Here is a 16,743-nt window from a genome sequence, read left to right on the forward strand (position 1 = left end):
ACTTGTCCTAAAGTCCTCTAGGTCATCCTAATACACCACATTTTTTTTCTTTTTCTTTTCTTTTTTTTTTTTAGTACGTATTTGCCATATGTAATGATCACATTCATCATAGGAGATTTGTACCTGTATATAATATGTCTTAGTTCTTCTTTTTTCCCTATTCTCCTCCCCATTTACAAAAGCTTGTTTCCATTTTTCCCTTCCATTATCTTTTTTAAAATCTCTTTTCCTTTCCTTACTTTCTCCCTCCTCTCTGCATTGTCCCCTTCCCATTTGAACATTGTTCTTTCTACTTCCCAATATCTATCCTCTGTTTTACTCATTTACCCATTCAGTTTCTCACACAAGAGAAACAATGTAATTAGACCTGTGTGTCTGATTTATTTCACTTAACATTATGGCCTCGAATATAGAGCACATTTTACTAACCCACACATCAGTTGATAGACACTCATATTGATTGCATGTCTTGACTATTATGAGTAGTGCTGTAATAAACATGAGAGTGCAGATATCTTTTTGACATAACGATTTAATTACCTTTCAAGATATACCTAGTAGTGGAATTGCTGGATCATATAGTAATTGTTTCTAATTTTAAACATCCATACTGTTTTCCATAGTGGCTGTAATTACTAGTTTACATTCCGATCAACAGCCAGTCACAGCAATGTGTGCCTGTAGTGTCTGCACCTGGGAGGCTGAAACAGGAGGATCAGTTGAGCTCAGGAGTTCAGGATCAGCCTGAGCAATATAGCTAGACAAACTTACCAACACTTACCTTTTCACCTTTAGATATTAGCCACTCTAACTGGCTCATTGTAGTCCTGATTTGCATTTCCCTGATGATTAGTGATGTTGAACATTTTTCCATATAACCAGTGGATATTTTGGCATCTTCTGAGGACTGTATATTCAGATCTTTTCATGTTGTTCTTTGGATTATTTGGGAATATGTTGCTATTTCCTATAGATTGTTTTTCTATTCTGTTGACTACTTTGTTGTGTGAAAGCTTTTTCATTTGATATACTTCTGTTTGTGTGTTTTGTTTTTGTTGCTTGTACTTTTATTTTATAGTGCTTTTATCCCAGAAGTTTTGGCCACCACTTGCCCCATGTCCTGAAATGTTTCCCTTATGTTTTCTTCTAGTAGTTTTTTTTTTCTGTTTTTGTTTGCTTTGTTTCTTTTTTTTTTCTTTTTATGAGACAGGATCTTAGTATGTAGTTTAGGCTGGCTTTGAACAAAGGAAGAGGGAGGAAGATAGACCTTTCAAGGTTGTGCTGCCTGTGTCCCACCTGTGTCTTGCAAGGCTTCACCTCGCAAGATCTCATATTAGCTATAAGCTCATCAGTAGATTAATCCATTGATGAATGTCCCACCGCCATATCCAGCCACCTCCCAAAAGCCCCACCTCTGAGTGCTTGAAGCTTTGGGGGGACATCTACATATAAACCATACCAAGGTCATACAGAATTATATGTAAGGAAGGCCCTGTGAGCCATTGTAAAGACTTCAGCTTTAATGATGGTGAAGGGGCAATCGTTGTGCTTTGGGCACAGGAATGACTTGTTAAAAGGATCACTCTGGCTGATGTATAAAAAATAGACTGAAGGAGGTTGAAGATATAAAGAAGGAGTTCAACAGGGAACTGTTCATATAATTCTAGGAGAAACGTAATAATGGTTTGGATACTGGGTGTTAGAAGTGCCCAAATTCTGGATATCTTACAGGTTATGGAGTCAGATTGTATGTGAGGTATGAGGGAGAGAGAAAGCAAGAATAAATTAAAACTTTGTTCTGAGCAACTATAATAGAATTTTTATCAACTAATATAAGTATTAAACAATGAGAAATATATAATACTCCTGCTATTATAGAGCTTACCTATCCTTGAGACGTTTTTTTGTTTTCATTTCTTTTTTTGTTGTACTGAGGTTCAAACCTAGGGGTGTCATACAGGCTAGGCAGGTGCTCTACCAGTGACCTATATCCCTAGCTCAGAAGATCATTTTTCTCTGAAAATTATATTGGTGTATATATATGTAGAATATTCAGGAAACTGGAAAGTATTTTGAGAGGGCCTGGTGATCTAGAGTGAGAGGGAAACTTCATGGTTTGATTTTTGGATTTTTGTCCTTTTTTTTTTTAACCAATACATATATTGTTCTTTAAACTTTATAAAAGTGGAATGACCATACAGAAGTGTGTACACAAATGTTTGGCTGGCTAAATTTTCAGGTTGATCACCTAGTGTGTAACCAACACTCAGACCAAGTAACAAGATTGACAATACTTCAGAAGTCCCCCCTGTTATTTGCCTAACCCTGCAAAGGTAAAGACCTTTCTTGCTTTTTTTTTTCTTGGTAATAGGAATTGAACCCAGTGCCTTTTGTGTCCTAGGCAAGTGCTGTACCACTGAGCTATATCCCCAGCCCTTTTTATTTTTGACACAGGGTGTAAGTTACTCAGGCTGGTCTCAAATTTGCGTGCTCCTATTTTAGCTTCCCAAGTAGCTGGGATTATAGATATGTGCCAGCACACTTGACACTTTTCAGACTTCTGCTGCATACTTACTTTGCTTGTTTTGATAGTTAATATATATGGAATTATACAGGATGAGTTCTGCATGCCATGTCTTCTCCATGCCATGTCTTAGACTACATTATATTTGCAAAATTCGTATCATCACATTTAGTTGTGTTTTATTTTCTTCATGATACAGGGTTCATTTGTGAATGTACCACAGTTTATTTATTCATTCTTCTGCTGTTAAATCTTTAAATTTTTTATTAGTGTTTCAGGTATTGTAATTCTAGTCAAAATTACATTTAATAGCTGAATTCTGTAGTGTTAAATGGAACTCTCTTCCAAGCTGACAGTGGTCTCTATTTCTTTAATAAAAGAAAAAGTTTATGGGAAATACTGTTGTCCCTTTTCTAGGATGATTGTAGAGTTGTTTTGGCAAAACAGGAAATTACAAGATTATTGGAAACATTGCAGAAACAGCAACAGCAGTTTACAGAGGTTGCAGATCATATTCAGTTGGATGCCAGCATCCCTGTCACTTTTACAAAGGTAATGTACCACGCTTTATTTTTAGGTATGTTTTCAGACAAGTCATAATTGATTTACATTTCTTTATAATCAGCACAAAAATATAACTAAGAAATTAATTAATTACAGGATTTTTTTTTTGTACCGGGGATTGAACTCGGGTCCTTGTGCTTGTAAGGCAGGCAGTGGAACCACTGAGCTAAATCTCCAGGCCCAATTACAGGATTTTTTACGAAAAACATTTCCTCCCAAGGAGAACAGGTTCTTTTTTTAAAAAAAATTATTTTTATAATTTGTACATCTTTATGGGATACTTTATGGTAATCCCATATGTATATACAGTGTTTATTAATCAAATGAATATAATAAGCATTTCTAAGAAAACTTTTAATCAGTGGAAAATAGAAAAAAATTATGAGTTTTCCTGTATTCATTATCCAGTTTAACAAGTACAAGCTTTTTTATGTCCTGTGTTCTTTTTTCCACCTTCTACCTGCAGTCTCTAGGATATTTTGAAGGATATTCTAGCATCATATGATTTCACTCCAATATTATATCATCCTATCTATGAAATATTTTACTGTGCATCTCCAAAAATAGGGATTCTTTTTCAAAGATTAAATAAAATCATACTTAAAACGTTTAATAATAATCTCTAATATTTTCACTAATGTTATCAAGTATCCATTTAATATTCAGATTGCCCAGGTTATTTCCAAACAAATTAATATTTTTTGAGAAAGAATCTAAGCAAGCCCTTACTTGGCATTTGGTTGATATATTTAATTCTCCTTTTATAGTGGATTCTCTTTGATTTGCTAAGGTTTGTGAGCTCTATTTTTCTATTTTTAGGGGTAGTTTTAAAATTTAACTTTGTTTTATAATTCTGTGAAACAATTTACAAGGTCTAGAATCAAATCTGCAAAGCAGTGTTCTTTAAGAGAAGTTTAACTTCTACCCTTGTTCCCTCTGCAATTTTTATTCCATAGAAAACTAGAATTTTTCCTAGTTTTATTCTTTGTTTGAAAAAAGTGAAAAAATTAAAAAATGTGTTTGTATATTTGTACTCATACTGCCCACATTGAAAAGTAGAATACCTTACACATTTTTTCTATCTTTTCACTTAACTATACAGTCTACAAAATCAGTGCATTACAATATATAGTGATATTTTTTAATCCCTTTATTTAGCTAAAAGATAACTTTATTTATTTATGTACTTATTTTTGGTACCGAAGATCGAACTTGGGACTTTGTGCTTGTGAGGCAGGCGCCAGAACCACTGAGCTAAATCCCCAGCCCTTACATTATCTATCTTTTTGTGGCAGGCTTATTTCACTTTGCATAATGTCTCTGCAATTCATCCATGTTGTGGAATGTAAGAGAATTTTACTCCTTTTTTGGCTGAATAATATTTCATTGTATATGTGTATACCTTATTTTGTTTATTGATTTATTAGTAGACACTTAAGTTGCTTTCACCTCTTGGTTTTTAAGTGCTGCTTTGAATGTGGGTATACTACAAATATCTCTTTGAGACACTTTAAGCTGTTGCGGACATATAACTAGAAGTGAAGATAGCAAGTTGATCATCTAGTAGGTCTATTTTTAATTTTTTGAAGAATCATTTTCCATAGTTTTCATACCATATTATAATCCCACCTTTAGTGCACAAGGGTTGTCATATCTCTACATTTTTTGCTTTGTTTTATTTTTATAGAAAAACATTTATTGGTATATTTTAAGCATGCATAAATGATAGGACTCACTATAGGGAATTTGCACCTGTACATAATACATCCTGCCCCTTTTTTCCCATTCCCCGGTTCCTTCAAGCCCCTTCCCCTCCCTAAGTACAAAAGCTTTGTTTCCATACTTTCCTTCTATTTTCTCTTTTTTTTTCTTGTCCCTTTCTTCCTTTCTTCCTCTCTCCTTTCTTGTTCCCCTTCCCATTTGAACATTTTCTTCCATTTTCTCATATCTGTTATATGTTTTAGTCTTTGTTTCCACTTTTAGTTTTTCACACCAGGGAAACAATGAGGTATTTAAACATGTGTGACCGATTTATTTCACTTATGATTATGGTCTCAAGGTCCATCCATTTAGCTGTAAATGTCTGAAGCTCATCCTTTTAGGCAAAGTATACTCCATTGTACAAAAAGAACTACATCTTTATCCATGCGTTGGTTGATGGGCATTTGAGCTGTTCCAAGATTTAGCTATTACAAACTGTGCCACTATAAACATGAGTGTGCATATATTGCTGTGGTATGATGCTTTTAGTTCTTTCGAGAAGATACTAAGAAGGGGAATAGCTGGGTCAGATGGAACCTCCAGTTTTCATTTTTTGAGAATTCTCTACACTGGTTTCCGCAGTGGTTGCACCAGTCTACACTCCTACCAGTGGTGGAGAAGGGTTCCTTTTGCCCCATAGCCCTGCCAGCATTTGTTATTGGTTGATTTCTTGATGACAGCCATTCTTTCTGGAGTGACATGGAATCTCAGCATTGTTTTAATTTGCATTTTTCAAATAACCAGTGATATTGAAATATATTTAAAATATATTTAAAATGTGTTTATTTGCTGTTTCTACTTCTTCATCTGAGAAGTGTCTGTTCATTTCAGATGCGCATTTTTGGGTTGGGTCTTTAAATTTAGGGGGTCTGATTATTTTGAGTTCTTTATATATTCTAGATAATAGTCCTTTGTCTGATAAATAGCTGGTAAAAATTTTTTCCCACACTGTGGGTTGTCCCTTCACCCTGTTGGTGGTTTCTCTTGCTCTGCAAAAGCTTTTTAATAAGATGAGGTCCCAGTTGTTGATTCTTTGTAGTATTTCCTGTATGTCCTGGGTTTTGTTCATGAAGTCTTTGCCTACTCTTATTGTCCTCAAACGTTCTACCTATTCCCTCTTCCAGCAGATTTAGTGTTTGTGTTTTAATATTTAGATCTTTGAGTCATTTTGATTTTAGATTAGTACATGGTAAAAGATATTTGTCTAATTTCAATCTTTGACATGTGGAAAGCCCGTTTTTCCAGCACCATTTATTGAAGAGGCTATCTTCCTTCCAGTGAAGGTGTTTGGCTTCTTTGTTAAAGATGAGGTGGTTGAGTGTGTCTGGAGTTGTTTCTACATTCTCTATTCTGCTACATTGATCCTCAGGTCTGTCCTGGTTGCCAGTACCATGCTGTTTTTAATCACCATAGCTTTGTAGTATAAGTTAAAGCCAGGGATTGTAATACTTCCTTCCTTGCCTTTGTTGCCCAGAATTGCCTTTGCTATTCTAGGTCTCTTCTGGTTCCAAGTGAATTTTAGGATTGCTTTGTCTAATTCTGTGAGATATGCTGTTGGGATTTTGTTTGTTTGTTTTTTTGGTACCGGGGATCAAACTCAGATCCTTGCACATGTGGGGCAGGCAACGGAACCACTGAGCTGAATCCCCGGCCGGGTGTTGGGATTTTGATTGGCGTTGCCTTGAATCTGTATAACAGTTTTGGAAGTATGGCCATTTTCACTCTATTAGTTCTTCCTATCCAAGAACAAGGGATATCTTTCTGTTTTCTGATATTCACTTTAATCTCTTTTTTCAGAGTACTGTAGTTTTCAATGTGAGGGTCTTTTACTTCCTTTGTTAGATTGATTCCTAGGTATTTCATTTTTTTGCATCCTATTATGAAAGGGATTGTTTCTCTAATTTCTCTGTCAGTGAGTTTGTTATTCGTGTTCAGGAAGGCTGAACTCCCATCCTATGTTATTAGGATTTTGATAGGGATTGGATTGAATCTGCATGTCACTTTGGATAGTTTTTTTTTTTTTTTTAGGCACGGTCTCACTATGTAGTTTAGGCTACCCTTATACTCACTATGTAGCCCAGCCTGGCCTCAAACTCATGGCAATCCTCCTGCCTCAGCCTCCGGAGTGTTGGGATTATAGGTGTGAGCCACCACTGGGTACTGGATAGTATTGACACTGTATATGACAATATTAATTTCCTAATCCATTCACATGGAATGCTTTTCTTTTATGGCTTCTTTATTTTAGCAGTGTTTTGTGGTTTATAATTTAGAAGTCTTTTAGTTTCTTGCCTGGTTTATTCTTAAGTATTTTATTCTTTTTCATACTATTATTAATGAAATTATTTTAATATCCTTTTTGGGTCATTGATTACTGTAGAAACACACACCTGATTTTTGTAGTGTCCTTCTTTGTCTCTCTTAATCAGTGTTGGTTTGAAATCCACTTGATCTACAGAGAGGATAGCTACTCCTGCTTTTTCACACACCTGATTTCTGCATGTTTATTTTGTGTCCTACATCTTTGTTGGATTCATAGACTCATTTTTATGGAATTGCTTAGAGTTTTCCACATGTAAGATCATGTCATTTGTGAAGAGAATTTTATATTTCTCTTTGATTTGGATGCCTTTCATTTTATTTTTCTTAATTGTTCTGGTTAGGACTTCTAGTCTAGTATTGTGCTGAATAGATATTGTGAGAGTGAATATCTTCATTGTATTTCTATTCTTAGAAGAAAAGCTTTCAGTTTTTCATTGACTGTGATGGTATCTGTAGGCCTATATTATGTTGAGGTGTTTTCCTTCTATTCCTAGTTTATTGAGTGGTTTTATCATGAAATCATGTTGAATCTTGTCAAATTTTTTTTTGCATTAGTTGAGATGTTCATATTGTTCTTGTGAACCATTCTACTAAAATGGTATATTACATTGATGTTAAACCACCCTTGCCTTTTAGGTATAAATCCCATTTAATAATGGTTTGGAATCCTTTTAATCTGTTGTTGAATAAAGTTTACTAGTATTTTGCAGTTTCCTTCTGTTTGTACCTATGTAAATTTAGTACCATTTTTATCCTTACTTTGAAAAGTGATAAGTGGGACAGAAGGCACACGCCTTGGAATGTTCACTATATATGTTCATTACAGCATTCTTTCTAATATCAAAAAATGAGAAATGATCTAAAATTAAACAGTAGGGAATTGGTTAAATTGTGGTCCATGGAATATAATGAAACCATTAAAAAAAAAAGTTGGTCCATGTATTCAAAATAAAAGAATCTATAATCTGTTCAGTGAGCAATGATAGTTACACTGTATAGTATTAAGCTTTTTTTTTTTTCTTTTTTGGTACCAAGGATCAAACTCAGGACCTTGTGCTTGCCAGGCAGGTGCAGCACCACTGAGCTACATCCCCGGACCTAAACTTGTTTTTTTTCTTTTTTTTGGTACCAGGGATTGAACTTGGGACCTTGCACTTGCAGGCAGCGGCACCACTGACCTAAATCCCAGGCCCCTAAACTTGTTTTTTTCTTTTTTTGGTACCGGGGATTGAACTCAGGACCTTGAGCTTGCGAGGCAGTTGACGGGAACTACTGAGCTAAATCCCCAGTCCTAGGAGGAGGTACTTTTTTTTTTTTTTTTTTTTTTAGCACTTGCCAGGCAGGCGGTGAGCCACTGAGCCACATCTCTGGCCCCCCCAAACTTGTTTTTATAAGCATATTTTTTGTGTGTATGTTAGCCATTGTATGCATAGAAAAATGGGAGGATGTACATTCACTTGTTAACAGTAGATGTTTCTGGGAATTGAGAAGCAGTTTTCATTAAGTAGTTTAGCACTATTACTGCATAAAAATATGTTATTGAAAAAAGTTTCAGTTGAGCTAGAATGTTTGAGAAAATGAAGTGGGTATGTGTGTGTTTTATTGTTCCACTTCTTTCAATTTTTTTTTCTTTTTTCTGGTACTGGGAATGAAAATTCAGGATCTTGTGCTTCCCAGGAAGGCGTGGAGCCACTGAGCTAAATCTCCAGCCCTATTCTTCCACTTATGTGAAAATAAAGTGGTCAATTTTACTAAGGACAGATTTAGCCAGGGGGAAGAATTTATCTCCTTGAGAACATCAGATTTAGAGGATTATGAAATGTGGAGGCATGTGTAAGAGACATGGAAATAATAAAGTGTTTCATTAACAAAAGGTGTATATGCCATTATTTTGTAACTCCATATCAAAACTTAAAGTTTTTAAAACTTTAAATTATAGGACAATAGAGTTCACATTGGACCCAAAATGGAAATTCGAGTTGTTACATTGGGATTAGATGGTGCTGGAAAAACCACTATTTTGTTTAAGTTAAAACAAGATGAGTTCATGCAGCCCATTCCAACAATTGGTAAGTAAGAGTATTGCTTTTTTTTTTTAACTTTATTGGACATTTTATAGACAAACCATAGCTTACAGCTGGGTCTTAATTTGATACTGATTGTAGTGCAGATGAGGTATTTGTTGGCTCTAAGACACCAGCATTTTAGAGATAAAAATGCAAGTTTCTGTGGTTATGGCATTAAAATGTGGATGATAGGATAGTAAAAAGGAATAGAGTATTGGTGGGACAGTTACAAGGAATAGAGGATTGGTGACCCTGGCTGAAGGTTAGGGCTGAGGGAAATAGTGTAGTGGTACAGAGCTGGCAGATACATGGATTCCAAGGCCCTAAGGATCCTGGTAGAGGTATAGAGGGCTAGCAACCATTGAAGATATACATATCTCATGCAAGATTAGGAGTGAAGTCGTTTGGGCTTCAGTAGATACTGCTACATGCAGATAATCCATGAATCACAATTACAGAGTTGCCTGTATTTGATGTGTTATTCATTGTAACATACATATAGTATAAAAAATAACTTTTTTAAAAACAGGTTTTAATGTGGAAACTGTAGAATATAAAAATCTAAAATTCACCATTTGGGATGTAGGTGGAAAACACAAATTAAGACCATTGTGGAAACATTATTACCTCAATACTCAAGGTAAGCAAAATATAGTGTCCTAATTTTAAAAAATTATAGGATGATGGTTCTTGGTAAGTTAATTTAACTAGTGAAATGAATATTTAAACATTGCTTAAATACCTGAATGTGTATCAGTGATCAGGCCCTTATTTTTTAAAAAATTGATAGTGGTAAGCCTAGGATATGTAATTTTGGCTTACTCATGATAAACCATTATTATAGACTTAAAAACTGTAATGTTTAGGTGATTACACTTATAACTTGGTTGGTGTTAATAATTAACATACATTATTAGTATTTATATGGTTGTGATCACTGGCAATATAATGGTAAAAAGTTGAATTTGTGGTATATGCTTTTGTTGTTCAATCCATTTAAACATTTGGCCTGTTATAATCCCTCAGTAGCACCAATATCTAATTTATAGTTAGTTATTTTCAGAGGACTTACAATGGCTTGTTCTGTTTGTTTGTTTGTTTATTTGTTTTGAGGCAGGGTCTCCCTTTGTAGTTCAGGCTGGCCCTGAAGTCACTATTTAGCCCAGGCTGCCCTTGAACTCACAATGATCCTCCTGCCTCAGCCTCCCAGTGCTGGGATCATAGGTGTGCACCACCATGCCCGACTAGCTTGTTCTTGACCAAAGTGTATGTATCACATATCTTTCACCTTCGTACTATTTATGTTTGGGCCCAGTTCTAAACTTTGGCCTTTTAGATCCCGACAAGAAACTTCAGTATATTTGTCATCCTATTTGCCACCTAGAAGGGAGACTAGATAACTCTTACTTTGGAATTTTTGATAACTACATTTATTTATTTTATTTTATTTTATTTCTTGGTACCGGAAATCAAACTCAGGTCCTTGCACTTGCCAGGCAGGGACTGTGCCTCTGAGCTACATCCCTGGCACCAGATAATTACATTTAGTATGAATCATAATTCACAGAAAATATGGATTTTGGAATGTGAGCAATGATTGAAAGTCTGGGGATGTTTAGCTTACAGAGAGGAATACTTGGAGAGATAAATATGTTGATATTTATTATTTGAAGATTATCTTTGTAAAGGAAGTAGAATTCAAATAAGTAGCATCAGTAGGTAGATCATGAGAAGCCTATTTTCAGTTATTAAGAGGAAAATATTAATATACAGAGCAGTTTTTGATAGAGGAAGTGCAGTAAGTCCTGTCATAGATAGAAAATTAAACCAGTGAAGTAATGTGAACTACTCAAGATAATACCATTAATTGTTGGTACATGTTCCTATCATTAAGTAGGCAGCCTTCATGTGAAAATAGTTTTGGTAAACAAGCTCTTGCAATAATATAACAAAGCATTAAATATTTGGTTCATTCACTGAAGCCTAACAAGTGATTAACTAAATGTTTTTGGCAGCTGTTGTATTTGTTGTTGATAGCAGTCACAGAGACAGAATTAATGAAGCACACAGTGAACTTGCAAAGTTGTTAACAGAAAAAGAACTCCGAGATGCTTTGCTCCTGATTTTTGCCAACAAACAGGTAACGTGTTATATTAGTTATTTTAGTAGTTTGTGTATTCTGTATCATAAAGCAGCTGAAAAAATTTTTAAAGAGAATCACTTTACAAGTTATTTATGAAATTTCTGTGTATTTTGAATGCATCTGGGTATCTTGGAGTATACAAAAAAAAGAAGGTAATTATTGCTCACCAGTATTGTGAACACCTGTGAGATTCTAGCACAAAGAAAACTGGAAGTAACTTCAGTAATATTAACAAAGCATTATGGGGAATAAGGGGAGAGAGAGTGAAAAAGGGTTGGGGGAGATACAGAGGGTTAATAAAGGCGAGATCTTTTAAGATTTATAAAAATTAGGATTTGAGTTTAAGATAGGAGTTAAAATTATGGGTGGAACTTTGACTGTAAAGCAAAGAACATTACCGGCATAGAAAACAATAGCACAGTGTTTTTAGGGACGATAATCAAATGGACCTGTATGTGAGGTACAGGCAGAGGATGATGAAAAAATCTAGAATAACAGATGCAGTCACTTTGTCAAGATCAGATTGAGCTCGATTGGAAAATTTAGGTTTTAGTCTATGAACAAAGAATCATCAGAATGTTTTTGGACTAGTGAGTGATGAGACTCTATCAGTGTTTTAAGACTAATTTGGGGGACAGAATGTTCAATGAATCAGGACAAGGGACTAAATAAAATGCAGTCAACTACTAAAATAATTCATGTGACTCTTAAGACCCAGAGTTTGAGGAGGAGAAAGGCAGAAGCAGGCCAAAGAGAATGTATGGAGGTAAATTCATTAAAATTTAGTGACTGAATAGGGAGAATAAAAGATTGCAAATAATGTATATGAAGATTCCTAGATCTTGAGCCCAAGCTTCCAGGAGGATGAGAATGCTTTGAAGTACATATAGGAGTTGAGTAGAAGTGAAGTCAAATAGATACCATAGGAGGGGAAGAGTAAGATGAAGAGTAAAGAATTTTCTCTTGACAAATAAAAGGGGGCAAAATTAAGAACTGATATTTATGCTTACATTGGATAACATGCAAATAAGACACCTATCAGGTAGTTAATAATTGTTTCATAAGATACAAAGATTCATATACACTGTTGGTGTGGTTATCAAACTGAGGCTTTTTTTGGTCTTGGGGATCAAACTCAGAGACTCATACATGCTAGGCAAGCTTTTTATCACTGAGCCATATCCACAGCCCTAGGCATTTTCTTAGAGGCCGGTTTGACAGTATCTGTCAAAGTTTTGGATGCATATACCCTTTTACCCTAAAAATCTACAGTGTAATGTATCTTATAGACAAATATCCAAAGGTTATCCTACAAGTCATTTTGTAAATGTTATGTAAACTCATGAATACATACATGTATGAGTGTGTTATATGTATGTGTGTAGCCTTCCCTCAGTATCTATGGGGATTGGATCCAGGACCTCTTGTAGCTACTAAAATCTTTGGATGCTCAAGTCCGTTTTATAAAATGGCATAGTATTTGCATGTTAAGCTACACATATCCACCTGTGTACTTCAAGTCTCCTGTAGGTTACTTACAATACATAATACAATGTAAATTCTATGTTAATAGTTAAACTTCATTATTAGTATTGATTTTTTGATTTGCTTTGTGGGGTTTTTTTGTTTTTTGAAACAGAGTCTTGCTATATAGTTTTAGGCTGGTCTTGAACTCAGTATGTAGCCCAGGCTGGCCTCAAACTCATGGCAGTCCTCCTGTCGCACCCTCTAGATTGTGTCACCACACCTGGCTAAACTTTATTAGTCCAGAAATATTGATAATTAAAAACCAACTGTGCATGCTCAGTACTGATGTAGGTTTTTTGGAATATTTTCAATCTGCTGGTTGAATCCGTAATGCAGAACCCAAACATACAAAGGGCCAACTGTATATAAAAATTTTTAATAGCATGTAAGCATGACTTCAATAAATACTTAGTGTAGGACTAGTTACATAAATTGTGTTGCATCCACACAGTAGAATTCAATTCTTATGTTAATGTAGAAAGTCTGCATGTGCTGATAATAGAAGGATATTTATTTATTTATTTATTTGTTACTGGGGATCGAACTCGGGACTTTGCACTTGCGCAGCAGGTGGCAAAACCACTGAGCTAAATCCCCGGCCCAAAGATATTTATTTTTAAGTCAACATGTTAAGTAAAAAAAAATCCTGCAGGTTATAGAAATTCTAAAGTATGTTTATTTTTATGTTTGTGTGCATTAATATGGAAATTTTCTGGAAAACTATGTAAGAAATTGTTATTGATTATTGCTCCCAAGAAGTAGGAATAAAGGGTGTTTAAATTGGGAAATGTGATAAACTATCACATAAATTCGGTATAAACCATTTTTAATATTATATATGTGTTAATTTCTTTTTTTGTAACTGATGTCTTATGATGACTTAGTATCTTCCACTCAGGTTGCGTGGCCTTCACTGATTTCATTGTAAGAGTATTCTTACAAAATATATATATATATATATATATATACATATTTTTTTTGGTACTGGGGATCGAACTGGGGTCCTTGTGCTTACAAAATATATATATTTACACATACACACATTTTAGCCAAAACTACTTCTTTTCTATTACTACTTTCAGGATAATTATTGAAGGATGAATCCTGATTATAACTTTTGTTTAGGTTTCTGTTAGAATGCTATCAATAGACTTCTGTATAAAAATAACAAAAATGATAAGTTGGATGGACTGAAAAAAATACACTGTGTATATATGTATCTTTCAGGATGTCGCTGGAGCTCTGTCAGTAGAAGAAATCACTGAACTTCTCAGTCTCCATAAGCTATGCTGTGGCCGTAGCTGGTATATTCAGGGCTGTGACGCTCGAAGTGGTATGGGCCTGTATGAAGGGCTGGACTGGCTCTCAAGGCAACTTGTAGCTGCTGGGGTATTGGATGTTGCTTGATTTCAAATGCCAGTTATTTAGTTTTGTGGTTAACAGTTACTTTGTACATAACACATAAATTCTACATCACAAATACGAAAAGGATGTGCATAGAAAAGAATCTTGGGTTGGGAATGAAGTATGTTATTGCTTTTAAAAAATTACTCTCACAAAATTTGAATTATCGGGCCGGGGATTTAGCTCAGTGGTTTCGCCGCCTGCTGCGCAAGCTCAAGGGCCTGAGTTCGATCCCCAGTACAAAAAAAAAAAAAAAAATTCAGTTATCGAAGCAGATTAGATTGGGTTAAATAGAGATTTCTTAGATATACTGTCTTTTTAAAAAGTATATTTAAGTTTTCCAGATTATATGTTATCCCATATATTGGGAAAAAAGTTGTCACAGAGAAAGGATAAGTGAAGGTTTTGTTTTTCCCAGTGAAAAACAAATACACCAACTGAGTGCCTGGTGGAGCCTGTGTAGAGCAAGGAAGTCGTAACTTCTTTAACTTTCCTTTTCACTGAATTTTGGCAGTACTTAGTAATAGATGTGGCAGTTGTGTAATGAAATAGAATGAACTACATTTGGGGGTAATACAATTACTTCAGTGTTCAGTATAATAGAACATCTTTAGTGCAAAGAACTATAAGCTATAAAGTTAATATTTTATACAATGTTTTATTAAGTTTTCTCCTAAAGCATTTTGTAAAAACCATAGAGAATGAAATGTTATCTAACTAGGCCTGAGTGTCAAATTAGTACTAATAAACTGAAGAGTAATTAATAAAACTGAGTCATTTGATCTTCACCTTGGCTTATTTCCTAGTCCAGAGCTCTAAATTGGTCCTTCCATTTTTCAACATATTATTTCTTTTTAAAATATTCTATCCTTTGTGGGAGTGACTATAGGTAAAATATAGTCAGTCACACAAAGAACCAGTAGTCAGTTTTCCATAAAAGAGAACTAAATAGAAAACTATCTTTACCTTAAAGAGTTGTTGTTCCAAACAATGGGAAATGCCTATTACTTATTTTTAAAGTATTTCCCAAAACAAGTGTATTTATTCGACCAAAAAAAACATGATTAAGGCTTGTCATGACAAAGCCTCAAATTTAAGAGAAAAGACCTATCTACAGAAGGAAATAAAACTTTCACAAAGTTTACATTTGTTATGCAGTGTTGTGAATAAAAGTAAAAAATTTGTGCTCTTTACTGTTTCTCATTTTTAAATGATATTCATGGAAGCATGATTTTATTATATTTAAGTAGCTAGAGTTTTCTGTGTATTTTTTAATCCTTTTAATACTTTGGGATGAAGTTCCCTCTTCAGTCTTATTAGTTGAATTGTTAAAAGGACAGTGTATCTGATGACAAGATGTGACTTACGTGGCAGGTTTGGTTCACTCTTCAAACTTTTTTTAAACAATAATTGTAGAAAACAAAACATTTTAAAGTCCATCAGTGTTATGGGCAATATGTAAATAAGTATATTTTGCCCTTTTTCAAGTAAAAGGCCATGCTGTTACAAGTAGTTTGTGTGCATAAGTGATACTTTGGAATTAAATTATTTAATATTTGACTGATTTCAATGTACTGTGAAAAATAAGAATGGTGTTCCATTTGCCTGTGAGACCTTGAACTGTTTTCTGTACTAGATAATTGAAAAAAGTGTAACATTGACGTGTGAATTTGCTTTCCTTATAAATTATTTCATTGATTTTGCTGAACTTGTAATTCATTCTCAGCATATAAGTGAACACAATTTCAAAACTTGGCTCAGGCCTGAGCATAATGTATATATATTGGTAGGGTTTGTGTTTGATTTTTCTTAAAGAAATATTTTTTTCAAGCTCCAATTACTGTTTATGGTTGTAATCTTTCACTAATCATTAGTCAAGACTGTGCTGGTGTCCCCTGGGAAATGTCAGATGTAAGAATGACAGATGTTTTAAATACAATATATTAAGATTTGCCTCCTAGCTCTGAATTCCTGTATTATCTAAATATTATTGGATGTATTATATAAAGCAGCTGTCAAGTATATAGCCTTGGTTTATAATTCAGCAATGCTTAAAACCACCAGAAGCTATTATTTGCTTTACATACATGATCAGTACAGACAGCAATAAAATATTAAAATCATTATAAAGGAGAAGTCCTATCATTATTGTATATGTTTCTTGAACCATGAATCTAGTATTACTGCTAGTAGCCAACTTAAAAAGTCATTAAGGGTTGGAGGTGTACCTGGCATACATGAGGCCCGGGTTTGATCCTTGGCACCAAAATCAACAAAGTTATCATTTGTACTGTAGTTAGGAGAAACAATAAAACAAAAGGGGGAGGGGACCTGATTTGCCTACCAAATTCTAGCTATTTGATGAAGCAAAAATTTAGAAATAACGTATTCTGTATGTTCTAGATCACTTTTAATAATACAACTGTGTAACA

General features: G+C 34.5%; 1 protein-coding gene across 4 annotated transcripts in view; it reads left to right on the forward strand.

Annotated features, from left to right (window-relative positions):
• Trim23 (tripartite motif containing 23) overlaps window positions 1-16,271 on the forward strand; it is a 42,212-nt gene extending 25,941 nt beyond the window's left edge. For 2 of the 4 annotated variants that reach the window (XM_004862870.3, XM_087189550.1), the window contains 5 exons: window positions 2,942-3,076; window positions 9,111-9,240; window positions 9,767-9,877; window positions 11,253-11,377; window positions 14,135-16,271. In XM_004862870.3, the coding sequence (XP_004862927.2) occupies window positions 2,942-3,076; window positions 9,111-9,240; window positions 9,767-9,877; window positions 11,253-11,377; window positions 14,135-14,314 (681 nt within the window). In that variant the 3' untranslated portion in view covers window positions 14,315-16,271. The remainder of the gene's footprint in view (window positions 1-2,941; window positions 3,077-9,110; window positions 9,241-9,766; window positions 9,878-11,252; window positions 11,378-14,134) is intronic. The other 2 variants (XM_021243005.2, XM_087189549.1) reach the window with 2 other exon arrangements.
• The last annotated feature ends 472 nt before the right edge of the window (window positions 16,272-16,743 follow it).

This window comes from Heterocephalus glaber, unplaced genomic scaffold, assembly GCF_053883595.1.
Source record: "Heterocephalus glaber isolate CG9 unplaced genomic scaffold, H.glaber_assembly_v1.0 deba00001543, whole genome shotgun sequence".
NCBI classification, from domain to species: Eukaryota; Metazoa; Chordata; class Mammalia; order Rodentia; family Bathyergidae; genus Heterocephalus; species Heterocephalus glaber.